General features: G+C 43.8%; 1 protein-coding gene across 3 annotated transcripts in view; it reads left to right on the top strand.

Moving 5' to 3' along the window:
* Positions 1-14595, top strand: part of sema5ba (sema domain, seven thrombospondin repeats (type 1 and type 1-like), transmembrane domain (TM) and short cytoplasmic domain, (semaphorin) 5Ba) — a 188045-nt gene that overhangs the window by 128729 nt on the left and 44721 nt on the right. For all 3 annotated transcript variants that reach the window (XM_084545217.1, XM_084545218.1, XM_084545219.1), the window contains one exon: positions 5763-6048. In XM_084545217.1, the coding sequence (XP_084401343.1) occupies positions 5763-6048 (286 nt within the window). The remainder of the gene's footprint in view (positions 1-5762; positions 6049-14595) is intronic.

The raw sequence follows: 14595 nt of genomic DNA on the forward strand, positions 1-14595 counted from the left end.
TTTTGCGATGACGTGGGCCGTATCCCGGGAAAATAGCGTCAGTTTGGGCCATGCAAGGAAGTGAGGACGCATTGTCCATATTTATATACAGTCTATGGTTGTTGTCAGCTGATGTGTAAGAAAAACCTTAAAACCTTAAAATGTTTGCTATTCGTGATGCTAAGTCACGCTACGGCAAAGTAATTTGACTTTCGTTAAATCTGTTAACAGTGTCAAAGTGTGTTGCACGCTGCAATGCTAATTAACGTCATGTAAAATCCCATTCAGATGTGCTAAAGCGTTAGCGGTCAGTCAATGGTATGTTTTTTTTATGCGGCTAGCTAAGCTGTACGTCTTGTTATGGCTAGTTATTTTGTGTTTTGCTTATATGTACCGTAGCCAAGCAAAGCTCCACTCTCACCAGTTCACCAGATGTGTTGTACCTGGTTTAATTAGCAGTACAAATTATAAATGACTAGAGTAGAGGACAACAGCACTGACCGATTAATCTGCCCTGTATTCTCAGTTAATCCATTAATATTTGGTCTATAAAATGTCGGTAACGTCACAGTTTACAACGTGATGTCTGACCAGCTGTCCAGAAACTAAATTTTAAATTCAAAATGCAACGAAACCTAGAAAAGCAGCAAATCCACAACCATTGATTGAAGACTTAATCAATGAATCCACCTTCAGAGTAAAAGTAAACAAATATTTGCACATCTGTCCAGGCGGCGAACTTCTGATTTGGACTTCAGAGAGTCAGTCAGAATAAAGGAGAGTCGGGAATGTAGAGGTACGAATAGGTGCGAGCAAAGGTGGGAGAGCCTGACGGTGCGTGTGGTCATGATGGAGGAGGGATGAGAGAGTTGTAGGGCAGGGATGAGGATGAGAGAGGAGCCGAGGAGATAGGCTGAGGAGTCAGTGAGCAGTGTAATTATTCCTCACAGCGGGGAGAGGGTGAAATTACTACACCCAGCATGCTTCACTCCATGCAGGGAATCTGCCTCTGTGTGCATGTGAGTGTACCTGTGTGTATATATATATATATATATGTTTAGACTGTATGCAAGCTGCATGTGCTTCCATGTGTGTCTTGCTGCTTTAAAATACTGTATTTGGAAGAGAGTCGAAAAAGAAAGTAGATGGTGCCCTCATCAGCATAATCACAGCTGGCCATGCACACAGTCAAGCACACATGTTGCCCTGCACTCCACCAGTCGGAGCCCGCGTTGCTTCATGACTGACTCCGCGAGGGTTATGGAGTTGTGTTCCCGGTGGATTTGGGGCGTGAATGAAAATCTCATTTCCAGCTCTATGCCTCTCCAATTCAGGAGAACCAAAGCCAGCGAGGGGGGTCCTGGATCTAATCAATCCGTTCCCTTATTGGTTTGGTAGCCTGCCAGGTGCTGACCAACTGTTTCTCCTCATGCATCTGGATGTGGCAAGGCGCCGCAGAGTCGCTTGAGAAATATTCCAAACAATGTTGCAACCCCCCCCCCCCCCCCCGGAGGTCTTTTTAACAGCATATTTATTCATGTTTCTGTCCCTCACTCTCAACCTCGCTCTCGGCTCTCATTTGCATTAGCAAAATGATCTTCTGTGGAAAATTAAATGCTGCCGAGTTTGTCATTTTTTAAATTATTCAGTGTTTTGCACACTAAATACTGAGCATATCTCCAAAATGTTTAAATGTAAGTTATGTTACCTGCAGTATCTGCTACTGGCAAATTATTCTGCACGGCACTAGTTGAGGTGGAGCAGACCTCTTCTCTGCTGTAGCTCTGACAACTAATCTTGGACAGAACTGCTGACTTCACTGAGATTCGAGGATTTAAAAATGGGTTTATTTAAAATGAATTATTTATGTCACTACTACCACTACTCAAACCTTTCTATGTAAGCATTTTTTTTTTAAAATAAATGGTTAATTCTTTGACAATCTGGATGATTTGAGTCTTGTTTGATTCGGTGACTGGTGATACCTGCAAATGAGGCTTAATACTGCAGGTCAGCGAATTCTGATGGCAGCTAAACAAACTGCCAATTTAATACGTCAAGCCATAATCGGCCATCGTTCTGCGAGAAACCGTGATCTGATTTCATGTTGGCACATGTAAACAGCAAGGTGCAAGTGAAGGGAGTTGGTTGCTTTGATGGGAAGTTGGAGGTTGTGCAGCCTTTTCCCTGCAGCTCTTCATCTAACAGCTCACTGTGGCTGGCTGCTCCTTCTTTATTCCTTCATTACCTTAATTATATTTCAAACTGAGCCTCTGTCAAAAACAAACTGACAAAAATGAACGTCACCGTGATCTGTCGACACGTTTCCAGTTCCAATGAACAATAGCAGGAAGTGCTCTTTAATAGAGACGGTAGGAAATGTTCTGTTTGCATTAGCAGCAATCTGTGAACCCATCTGCTCACGGTTTAGCATTCTGCATTCATACGCATACACCGATCGGCCAAAACATTAAAACCACTGACAGGAGAAGTGAATAACATTGGCGATCTTGTGACAATTCAATGTTCTGCTGTGAACCGATTGGTCTTGGCATTCATTGGTGTGGATGTTACTTAGACGTGTAGCACCCACCTAGACCAGACCAGGCCTTATCGGTGTAAATCTGAACAGATCATTAGGCCATAGGTTGCCTCATCCGTGATTAGTTATGACGTAACTTGTGTACAAGTTTACCAACAGAAACAAATACACAACTAATCCGACAGAGTACAGTAACCTTAACAGAACAAACCACTAAATAAAATCTAATGGAAAAATGGATTCTAGATGTGGCCTCCAAGTGTGCATTAGAGAATCTGTAATGTTTGGACATAATGAAGCTTTAAGCGATTACCCATCCCCCTTATCATTAATGGATAGTCTTTGCATTCTTGCAGCACCTCTTTGTGTGAATATTAAACAGCCTTCCTCTTCATCACGTGATGTTACAGATAGTAGCTTCACTCCTCCAGCACCGGCAACCAGCCTGCCAGATCGAACAATCTGTTTACCACTCTGCGGGGAACGGGAAAAAAACCCAAAAAAAACTCGACACTGTAGCACCCACGCAACTTCAGTACTTTAATGCAGAACCTGTCTGCTCCACCTGCCCTTTGGCTGCCACATATACAGTGTGCATAAACACCGGCGCGTAAACATAGGAAGGCTCTGGTTTGAGTCCATATAGTAGCTCAGGCCTGCTGAACGTACACAACCCCGTACATTACAGAGCGGATGTGTGCATAATCGCAATTCTCCTGGCCTTTAGCTGCAGGAGAAAAAGCATTACGGTGGTTATCTCTTCCGCCTCGGCTCCAGTAATTGTCAGTGACCCAGCAGGCGTGACACCACTCACTTGTTCATCTGCATGCTTGTTAGCACCAATTAGCTGTCTGAATGTGGACGTATATTACAGAGATCTCCACAAAGGGTTTACTTTTTTTTTTTTTTTTTTGGTCACAGATATAAACATCAAACAATACCTTCGGGCGCCTCACATAATAATAATAATAATCCTTATAATGAATGTTCTGTTTTCTTAATGTCATTTTTGCTCCTCACTCCATTGATTTAAAATATAGATAGCGGATGAACTGATAAGAACCTCCGCTTCATTAAATGTAGCGCAAAGCTGATTAGATTACCGGCTAAATTTAACGTGCTCGTTACGCATTTGTGCAGAAAGGCTACGATCACCAGAGTGGGAGGTAGCTCTTCTTCTTCTTCCCCGGCTGCCCCTTTTTTAATAAAACTTGATTACAACCTCAAAAAGTCTGAATCCCTCCCCCCAGCTGATTGTCTCTTTGTTCCTTCATTTGCACTTTTGTCCAGACCACCGCTTGTTTCTATCACTGATGTGAAATGGAGTCAGGGGGCGGCAGCAGCTGTGTGGACAACTGTTTTGTGTCCTCCTGCTCTGTTTCGAAATCTTATTCTCTTATATAAAAAAAAAAAAGTCTCTGTAGCCCCCAGGGCACGTTCCATCATTGCTGTTAACAGGTCATTTCCCCTCTGTGTTTTTTCTCTCTGTGTGTGTAAAAGTGTTTCTAAGTGACTGTGTTATTATCAGCATCTTCTTCTTATTTATTTTTTTGTTTTTTGGGTATGCATGTATCTGTGCAAATTAAAGTTATACACTTGTATATGTGCTTGTAGGAGTGTGCATGATTTCCGCGTGCGATATCACTTAAACTAAATGGGTCTCAGGGGAAAACGGAAGCGTCGACAGCGGAGGAGTATTTCCTCTGTTTCATCACTTATTCACACGAGTAGAAGTTGTCTTTAAAAAAGAAAGCAAGAAAGAAAGAAAAAAAATCTTTGGACTGACGAAGCCACAGTTTTTTCACTTTCAGTTCACATCTTAATGCTGAGCTTTAGTTTTTATTCTTTCAAATATACCGTTTAAATATACGTTCGGCTCAGTATTTACCAAAACATTTGTGCTAACACATTCAGCAAGTACTAGACTGTTCTGCACTTTTTAAAGCATATACTGTAAATAAAGATGGACGACGGAACTGCTACTCAAAATGAAGTCAAAGCAAGTAGAGCTCCCCCTGGTGGCTGGCTGCAGTGTAGGTCATAAGCTCCGCCCCCTCCATGTTAGTGGATGGGTCTTGGGCCAAACTAAAACACTAAAATACACGTCAAATGTTATTTTTTTCAAAGGTGGTTTCTCTCATTTTAGGTAGTTTATATAACGCTGATACATGTTCAAAAAGGAGCCAACTGCTCCATAAAACAGTTAAGCGTTGGAGCATGAGAATAGGAAAAAAATAGGTAAATGTATAAGCATTTCTATGTAACTGGTGACGGTAGGGTAGAGCAGAGCGTAGATTAATTAAATGAAGATCTAGAGGAAGTGTGGGAGGGAACGGTCATCAATAACACGGCTCCACGGCTCTGACCATACTGCACAGACTTTACATCCAAACACGCAAGATGGCTCCCCCCCAAGATCCTTGGGAAAAAAGCGTCAGTTTGGCCAATGCAAGGAAGTGGGAGTGCATCATCCATATTTATATACAGTCTATGTTTGTAACCGTGCATTTTTTTTAAATAATCCCCAGAAACAAGGCAGAATTACATCACACAGTAAAAGTGTTTAATAATATTATTTTCTTTAAACTAATCTGTTTGGATTCGACATGCTGGTTTTGAGTTTTCCACGTGTCAGTTTAAATGCTGTCACTGCAATTACAGACTTTAACCATGAAATCTCCATGTGGATGTGGAATCAGCTTTGATGTGTGGTCGACTAACAAAGACGTACACGCTCAAGCGTCTTTCAAAGCGTTTTTTTTTTCTTTCCTCCTGCTGCGCGCTCTCAGCGGTGAATTAGTATTCGCTGATCAGTTGTGTATTTATGAAGAATGACAGTAACGTCCCTGTTTTTCAGTCTCCTCTACCTGATATCCCAACCCAGCGGGAAGGACCATTAATCATTCGCCGCGTCCCTCGCGGCAATAAAAAGCAGACCGGGCATCCAGTTAAACATACATAGCTCCATGGATTTGCCATCAAAACATCAGACGGATTTATTAGTCGCCGTTTTTTATGTGCTCCCTCTCCGGCATCTCCCCTCATTTACACATTTGACACCGTGACTCGTTTCCTGAACGTCTCAAACAGGAGCGCAACAGTGGAATTTAGAAGTTTTTATTGCACTCAATAATAGAGAGTACAGAGGTCAAAGTAAGAGCATATAAACGATAAATGCTGCAAATATTTCTGTTTCCCTGGAGTCATTGTAATGATCTTCTCCTACCCTCCCTCCCCGTAGAGCCTCACTTCATCTCTGCCTACGACATCGGCCTCTTCACCTTCTTTTTCCTGAGGGAGAACGCGGTGGAGCACGACTGCGGCAAGACGGTCTACTCCCGCGTGGCTCGCGTCTGCAAGAACGACATGGGCGGCCGGTTTCTCCTGGAGGACACCTGGACGACATTCATGAAGGCGAGGCTCAACTGCTCCCGCTCTGGGGAGATCCCCTTCTACTACAACGAGCTGCAGAGCACCTTCTACCTGCCCGAGCAAGACCTCATCTACGGCATCTTCACGACCAATGTGTGAGTGCATACGGCTGTCGGCACATACACCGATCTGCCATAACATTATGACCACTGACAGGAGAAGTAAATAACATTGATCATCTTGAAACTGTTGGACCTCATTCATTCATGTGGATGTTTCTTACACATGTGGCACCCACCTAGACCCTCAGAAGACTGTTTTGGAGGCACAAGGGAGACCTACACAATATTAGGAAGGTGGTCATAATGTTACGCCTGATCAGTGTAAGTCGGGAACTGTTTGGCTTTACAGTGCAGTTGATGGGGTTTCCAGTGTAGCCATAAGAGAACATCTCGTAAACATCCGTTTTGCCATGTTTCTGTGTTTTGAGACACAGCAGCATTGGTGTTAGACATTTGGACGTGTTCTAGCCTACTAACAGGGCCCTTTAACCAAGATGCAAAAGGGAATCCTGACAAGACTGGTGTCATGAGTGGGCACGTGCTAAACCCGTCAAGTAAGATGCAGAAGTAGTGTCTTTTCTGATTCCTCAAACTTCTAACATTTGCTGACGTTTTTAGCAGAAGCTTGGAGTCTCCACTTGCATAGAAGCATATTGTATGCAGAACTTGCTGAAGAGTTGGTAGAACTGTTGCTTAGCCGTGTATCGAGGTGAAGTCTGAATCTGGCTCTGCTTTTGAATCATCATTTGGACAGGTACAATGACAGAGTTGCGTCAGTTCTGCAACAGGACGCTTGATTCCACTATGCCTGCTCAGAGCTAGCGCACCAACTAAAAGAAAAGGGATTCTGAGAAAGTGCTTTTGACCAACAGTTGAACCACCTGCATTTTTTTTTTGTTTAGCACTCCCCATTATTCACAATTATGCTAAATTATTTTTGCCACACAATTGGACTGTAAAGTGCTTTTGTAGCTTGAAAAAAAAATAATTGAACCATCTGCAGCTGAAAAGTTTGACCCAGTTAACTCGTCATAATAACTGCATTTAAAGGAGAGAATGTATTTTACTGAGGTTGTGGCTTTATTTCAGTCCGTATGATCTCTGTGGTCTGTGAACGCACACTGGGGACAAAGGGCTTGATTTTTTTAGGGAGGGTTCCTACAGACACCGAAGCGGTTCACCGTCATCGGTAAAGCTAGACGCAGATGATTACGGTCGTTTCAAAAGCGTTCCCTCTGGGAGCAGTAATCCATTATTAACTTTATTATCGCTTATTTCTTCTTCACAGTTTGCATGCTTCCATAAAGGGCTTAGCTCTGATAATTAATCACAATAAAAGCGGCAGCCTGATTGTCTGTTCTTGCTTAAATTCTAATTTCAGAAAAGAAAATATAAGAGGAAATTCTTCCAGCAAGAATTAACACATTTTTTAAACTTTTCTGACGTCTGTGTGCGTGTGTGTGTGTGTCTGTGTGTGTGTGTGTGTGTGTGTGTGTGTGTGTGTGTGCACGATAGAAACAAATGCAGGGATGAGGATGTTCTTTTTAGATTAGTGTCTTATATTTAGCTCATCCTCGGGGATGGATTACTTAAAACGGGGCCGCAATCCCAAAACACAGAATGACCACAAAGCGATGCAAAGGACTCATTTACTCTGCCCATGCCTCTGTTATGTATTTAAAGTCCCACGAGGATTAGCATTGCATAACTTTGTGCACCTACAAGCTTTCAGCCAGAGTCCTTTGACGGTATCCCGCAAACAAAGAACAAAACGCTCCCTCTGCCTGTATGATCCACTTTGCAGAGGCATTATGAAAGCAAAACTGCCGTGATGCAACACTTCTCCGTGCGTTGCTCCTCAACGCCGCCCTCGCCGCCGTATAGAGCAACTCAGCCAAAACAAAGCTGCAGCCGCGCCGGAGAGCCCTTTCAGCCCAAACGCCAGCCAGAATATTAATGGGGGGAACAGGAGCTCGCGCGGCACGACACTCCATCTCCTTTTCATTTAGCCCTCAGATTTCATCACTTCATAAGGTTTGTTACCGCGACACTTTCCCACCTTCACAGAGAGAGACAATTTTCCAGAGTTTAGAGCACCCCCGCTGCTGCTAATGATCAGTGTGGATGCACGCAGCTCTCAGCCGAGCCGGATACACAGACTGACTCTCTGCCGCTGTTTGATTGCTCCAGGTGGGAGTGTCGCACACTCCATTACAGAGAGGAAACATTTAGAACCAAAGTGGGCACATTGGAGACCTTGTTATGCCTTTTTATGTTTTGCGAAAGTGTAATTGCACCGCTTTTTTTTTTTGGAGCAGCGTGAGTTCCTCAGTTTGGTCAGAGTGTCCAGCTCTGAGATTAAATATCTCTGCAGCCGTGAGTTTTCTGCAGGACCGAGAACAATCATGCTCCTAACAAGAAAAAAAACAAAAAATGCTTTTAATTTTAAAGTTTTCCTTTCAGCACATCCCTCAGGACAAAATATCACCCTCACATGAAAAATGTACCCCATTAAACAGCCAACACACATTATGGTCTCAAGAGGAAGGACCATGTATATTTTAATCTCATGGCCTTTTCCTTAAATGCCACCTCGGAAACAGTATGTACGGTGTTTGTTCCGCCGCAGCTCTTTGGCGTAATAATGAACACCGGTGCCTCTGGGTCCCACCAGCAGGGCACTGGAGTAAGACATACAGAAGGAAACACAAAGGGGATTGTTCAGAAATGTGCTTATTTTCTCACTTTTCAGAAGAGTTTGAGGAAATTGGCGAGGGCCGTTACGGACACGACCCGCGAATTTCGCTGAATCCGTGGCATCCGCGCCTGACATCTGAAATTGCCCATTGTTATCCCGTTAAGCACAACGTGGACGAGACGGCGGGTCGCACGTTGAAGAGATGCAGCCTGTGTTTGTGGATTCACCTGCCGTTCTTCTATAATTTGGTTCAGGTGTGATCTTTTCTCTCTAAAAGCCTCACTTCCTCCTTAGAAAATAAGCAAGAGAAAGAAGAAAAATATGCAGAAGGGAGAGAAATAAAGCTAAAACATGAAGCAAAGCTAAATGGAAAAATCTCTTTTTTCTGCATTTTATCGCGGCTTCCTGCTAAATAAACAGAATGAGGATAAATCTCTCAGCAGCACTCAGGCCGGAAGCTAAACATGTGGTTTATTGTAGCACTGAATGGTGAAATTTCCACAGCCACAAGGAAATATATCCGGCATATATCAAGCATGTTGCATGCATACGCTTTTAAATGAGTCTGAAGCCACCAGACTCGAGTCCGGGTCATGTGATAAACATGGAGTTGGGGGATAAACACCGCTAGTGTATCAAAGTCTTGGACTGTACCGTGTGTGTGCATGTAAAGAGAGGAAGCGCCGTCGTTGGTATTCAGATATATTCTGTGTTCTGTCAGGGGAGAAGTCGAATCCTGCCTCTCACCTTCTGCTTCCTCACCTGTTACGCTGCCGGCGTTTGACACTACACGGCTGCTTCCCATCAGCCTGCAGCCTTTTTTTTTTTCTTTTTTTTTTGGGATAGATGGGAAGTGAGGGAAAGACAGAGGGGGCTGCTAGGGAGACAAAAGAATCGAAAAGCCAGAGAGATAAAAAGAAAGGAGATGGAGAAATGAGAAGAGGTAATGAGAAAAATCACCGAGCTCCGAGCTTTTGTCTGTCTTCCATTGTGTCCTGCGTCCTTTCTGCAGCGAGACTCGCCGGCCCTCCCTCCAAAACTGCTTCCCTCATCGGGGTTGGATATGTTAATGCAATCACCACAAACACTGTCTCCATCTGTCTGGCCTAAATTGAACAGGCTCACAGCTGCTCCCAGGAGTTTGGAGCTGTAAAACAGAACAGGAAGACTTGGAACGGGAGTGCTTATCCTCTGCTCACAGTCTGGGCCAGGTCTCAGTACTGTAAACCAGCCTCCTCTCTCTCTCTGTGACGCTTTGAGTGCGTCCCATGATGGTCGGCAGCTGACTGAGATGCCACTTGGTTACTCAGTTTGACCCTTCAGATAGTTATTTGACAGGTAAAACCAGTCTGTTTGTATCTTGGTTCTTATAAAAGTAAATATGTGGAGGGTTTGGTCAGATGAAAATCAGCCCAAAAGCAATCTGAAGACGGGATTTAAAAATTAGTTGGAACATTTTCTTCAAAGAAGAAAAGCAAGGCCAGTCTTTTAACGTTTCGCAAAGTTATGAGCCTTAAAGACAGATTTAGAAATGTTCCTAATCTCTTGGTTAGTTACACAATGTCTACACAGCCCACGCAGTGAAAGCAGGACATTAACTGAGCAGCAGCTTTAGTCTTCTCTCTGTACGATGCATTCAGGAACCGCACTGAGTGTAGGTCACCTGTGTTTTGGAAGTGTGTTCAGTTCTATGTACAACACATAGACTGTATAAAGATGGACGGCGGAACTGCTCCTCAAAGGTGAAGCCAAAGCAAGTAGAGCTCCCCCTGGTGGATGGTTGGCAGTATAAGTCATAAGCTCCGCCTCCTCCACGTTAGCGGATGGGACTTGGGCCGTAATAAAACACTAAAATACTAAAATACTGTCTGATTACAACAGAGGAAAACTGCAATAAAAATGTTTACATTTCCGGTCCAACTTTCACACATTGAGAGAAGCATGATTCATTATGTTGTGTCGACAGCATTTGTGTTTCATCAACAAAAACACAGACGGATCAGACAGACACCTGAACTCTGCAGCAGCTGTAACATCTCCGACTGCAGACACATCTTTAGGCCTCCTTGTACTTTCCCAGCTGAAGTCCAAATAACCCCAACATCACTAGAGTTATTATTTTCCAGCTTTGAAAATCTCTTCCAGCGCCAAAGAAAGTATTACACAACTTTTTTTTCACCGGCTCAGTATTTCCTGTTAATAGGGAAGTTATTTTTTTGATGTGTAAAATCAGTGGCATGTCCTTTCTTAAAATAGTCATTAAAGTAGTTATTAGCCTCTACTTCGCATGAAAAGAGGAGGAAGTACAAAAAAAAATGTTCACCGCAACATGCATCGGCCAGCAGAGCCTGTTAGAGCTGTTATGCAAGAGCGGTTTTAGCACTCCATCAGAATAAGGACACTTAAGACCTCAGCGAGCAGCCAGGTCTTTTAATTAACTCGAGGTCCTTCTGTCATGGGCTCAGTGCCGCAGCAAGATTCTCCCGCTGAGGTTGTCTAACCTGCCATTACTAACTAATTATGAGCCTCCTTATCTGTTTTCTTGGTGGCTCCGCTGACCCCTCCACTTCACTAGTTCTTAGAGGGACTCGTATCTTAGAGGCCGGTGGCGGGATAAGCGGCGCCGAAACTAATGGTCCGTTAATTGATTCGTGCACAATTATGATAAGTGATTTATCTTTTAATTCATTTACGGGACAAAACAGATTCTGGTTGCTTACTGAGAGAGATAATCTGCTGCTTTTCCTCAGTTGCGAAACACCGGAAGGTCAGTAGTTTTGGGGTGGAAGTGGTTTTGAAGCTCAGTTTGGTAGCTCCGGCCGTCGCCATCTTGGCAGCGCCTGACTCCACCTAACAGACGGTTTAGACTTGTGCGTTAAGTTGGCGCAGAAGCTACGGCGACAGCGCGAACCCTGCGTAGACGCTAGCTCCGTAACTGAAATGTAACTACGCGCCGCGCCTACTACAAAAGCTGATTGGTCCGCTTGGTAGTAGCGTATTTGCGCCTTAGTATTTCCATCTCCTTCTCCATCGCCGCAACTTTCGGATTGATTGTTTTGCACCAATAAAGATGGAACACATGAAGGAAAGGTTAACTGAGGAGGCTGAGAGACACAAACATTTGTATGACTCGTCTTCGGCAAAATTTCGGCAAATTATCGGGGAAAGTTTCAGTCGCCATTGTTTAAAGTGAAGCAGGAAGTAGAAACAAAAATGTACCCGACTGACAAAAAAGACACAGCGCCAACCAGCCAGACTGACGAGCGCACAAGTATAAATGGCTCGCACCGGCGTAGGCTTTATGCGTAAGTTACAGCGTCTATGTCCCGCAGTACTATAAAAGAGCCTTAACTCCTGGCTAATTTAAAAATTAGGTGGAGCGTGAGTGGAACTGAGGACAGATGACGCCAACACAGACAGCTAACAGCCTGTACGGAATTCATGAATGGGTAAATTAACAGTATAGACCAAAACCCTTTTTTTTTTGTGCACGGCTGTAATCAGGTTAATTTCTGCTGTAAAGTTGGACAGTAACTCACTTCGGAGCCAAGTGGTCATTCAATGAACTGATAAGTTGGACAAAACAGACTAATCAATGAAGAAATAATAAAAGGAATCCGTCCGCATTACAAGATATTTTCAGCATTGCCTAAATGATAAATGGCCTTGCTTTTATATAGCTTCTCTACCTATTGGTACTCAAAGCACTTTACAGTCACAGACACATCTACCCATTCGCTCACACAAGCACACACACATTCACACACCAGTGCCATGCACTGGGAGCAACTAAGGGGGTCAGCGTCTTGCTCAAGGACACGTTGACATGTGGCACATTCCAGGGATCGAACCGCTAACCCTCTGGTTCATGGGAAACCGACGCTACCTACTGAGCCACAGCCGCCCCGAACGGGTTGTCCACAAACCAGAGGGTCAGCTGTTCGATCCCTGGATCATGCCACATGCCAAAGCGTCCCAGAGAAAGACACTGAACCCTCAGTTGCTTGCATTTCATAAATTTCATTTAGATAAATAACAGTCCAACCCAGAACTGCTTGGCAAGGTTGACACCTCCATGTGGCTGAGACTGACTCAGCTGTAAAGGCTGCTTTAAAGTCCATATTATATAAAAGCTAGCTCACGCCGCATGTTGTCCTCCAACGCTGGAAAGCAAACACGTTTGAAGCCGCTCATAACTGCCACATTCAAAGGCAGGATGAGGAGCTGAGCTAGTGAGAGGGGTAAATTGGTTGGAAACATTTAAGAGAGTCCCAGAACTGTTGGACGCGTCCTCTCTAATCTGACATTGGGGGATTTGTGATTTATGAAGCTGTTTTGCTTTCCTACAAGATATTCTTTTTATTGGCCCTAGCTGTTGTGTCAAAATAAAATTAACAGTTTGGACCTTGAACATGCGTAACCGCACGACAATTCAATTTGGTTATCTGGCTAAATGAACATTAGCTGCAGCCTCATAGTCACTCAGTACCGTACACAAAAAAAAAAAAACACCATGCTGCGGCGATCCACGAAAATATGTGACTGAATCCAGATGCGATTGGACGCGTGGGACAAAAGAGATGCTGCGCAGCCAAGTGAAGCAAGCCATGTAACTGAACAATATCTCTGATGTTACACCGCGTCCTGCTCCCGTCATATTGCTGACACCAAATCCACCTTGAAATGAACTGCGAGCCTCCGGTTGAGCGCTGATCTGAATACAGCTTTAGAGGATCTGCTGCTTGGGTGGATTTTATCATTCCTTTCACATTCTTTAAACTGAATCCACTATTCTTTGGTGTTTTAGCCTGTATGCATTTGGATATACAGGGAAACAAATAGGTCAAAGCAAGCTCCGATGGTTCAAATGGTTAACAATGCCTTTGTATATAACGTACGTACTTGTGAAAGCTTAAATCTAACAGCTGGATTTCTTTAATGCAACCGAGTGAACCTGTGCTGTTGCTTTATTTTTTTGTGTAGGTGTTGCTGACTCAGTCTGCCTCTGAATGTGACTGTTTGGGGCCAAAGCTGTTGCCTTTTTTCTTTTTGCTGCCGTATTGTTGTGCGATATAAAAATATGTATGGATAATCCTGGCAAGCCTCTGTTCAATTTCTGGTCCCTGCAGCCGCGCAGCTCTGCTGAGTGGGCCCTTTTCCTTTTCTGCTGCGATGCAGGTATTCACCGGGGGTTGAAACATTGGCCTTAATGTGGTTTAAGCTGAACAGAGAGAATGAGGTTAGGTGCATTAAGCTAAAAACCTGGGGATTCAGCCCGACCCTAGTGTGGTCTCTCTTAAGTGATGCGTGTGAGCGATGCACGTGAAGAAATTGCAGTCAAATAAAATTAACATTAGAGGAATAAATATTAGAATAAAGTAGGCGTATAGAAACAGAGCACACTAAAAATGATGATCATGAACAGAACTATCTAGGAATCTTATTTAAAACTTGCAGCAGCATCCATGCCAGCATGCAGCCTAAAAAGATAAGGTTGAGATGCATATCGGCCTCTTGTGTTTACAGACGGACTCGGTGATCTTTACTTATTGTGGCTTGCGGACAGCCACAGAGTCGTGCAGAGGTAGGAATTCATTACCTGATCCTGGGTGCTTCCTGGGTGAATCATTAAAGGTTTAAGCTTTTAGCTCCTTTACTTGAAAGACAAGGCTGGCATTATTTGGTGTCTTTCTTGAGCTCGTGAAAACAAACAACAAAGTGTTTTCCTTCCCGAAACAGCTGGCCCTGCACTTTCTGTTACTCAAACGGCTGTAAAGTGTGAATTAGTTGGTGAGTATTTTCAGCTGCCGTGAATTAATTCCCAAAGGGTGCTCTAATGAGTATTTCTGGCAGCGGGACCATGCACTGTATGAGGGGAGGGTGGACTTAAAATTAACATCACAGTGTGTGCTGATGGTAATAAACCGATGGTTTGGCTCGAC

Source organism: Chelon labrosus, assembly GCF_963514085.1.
Source record: "Chelon labrosus genome assembly, chromosome: 5".
NCBI lineage: Eukaryota > Metazoa > Chordata > Actinopteri > Mugiliformes > Mugilidae > Chelon > Chelon labrosus.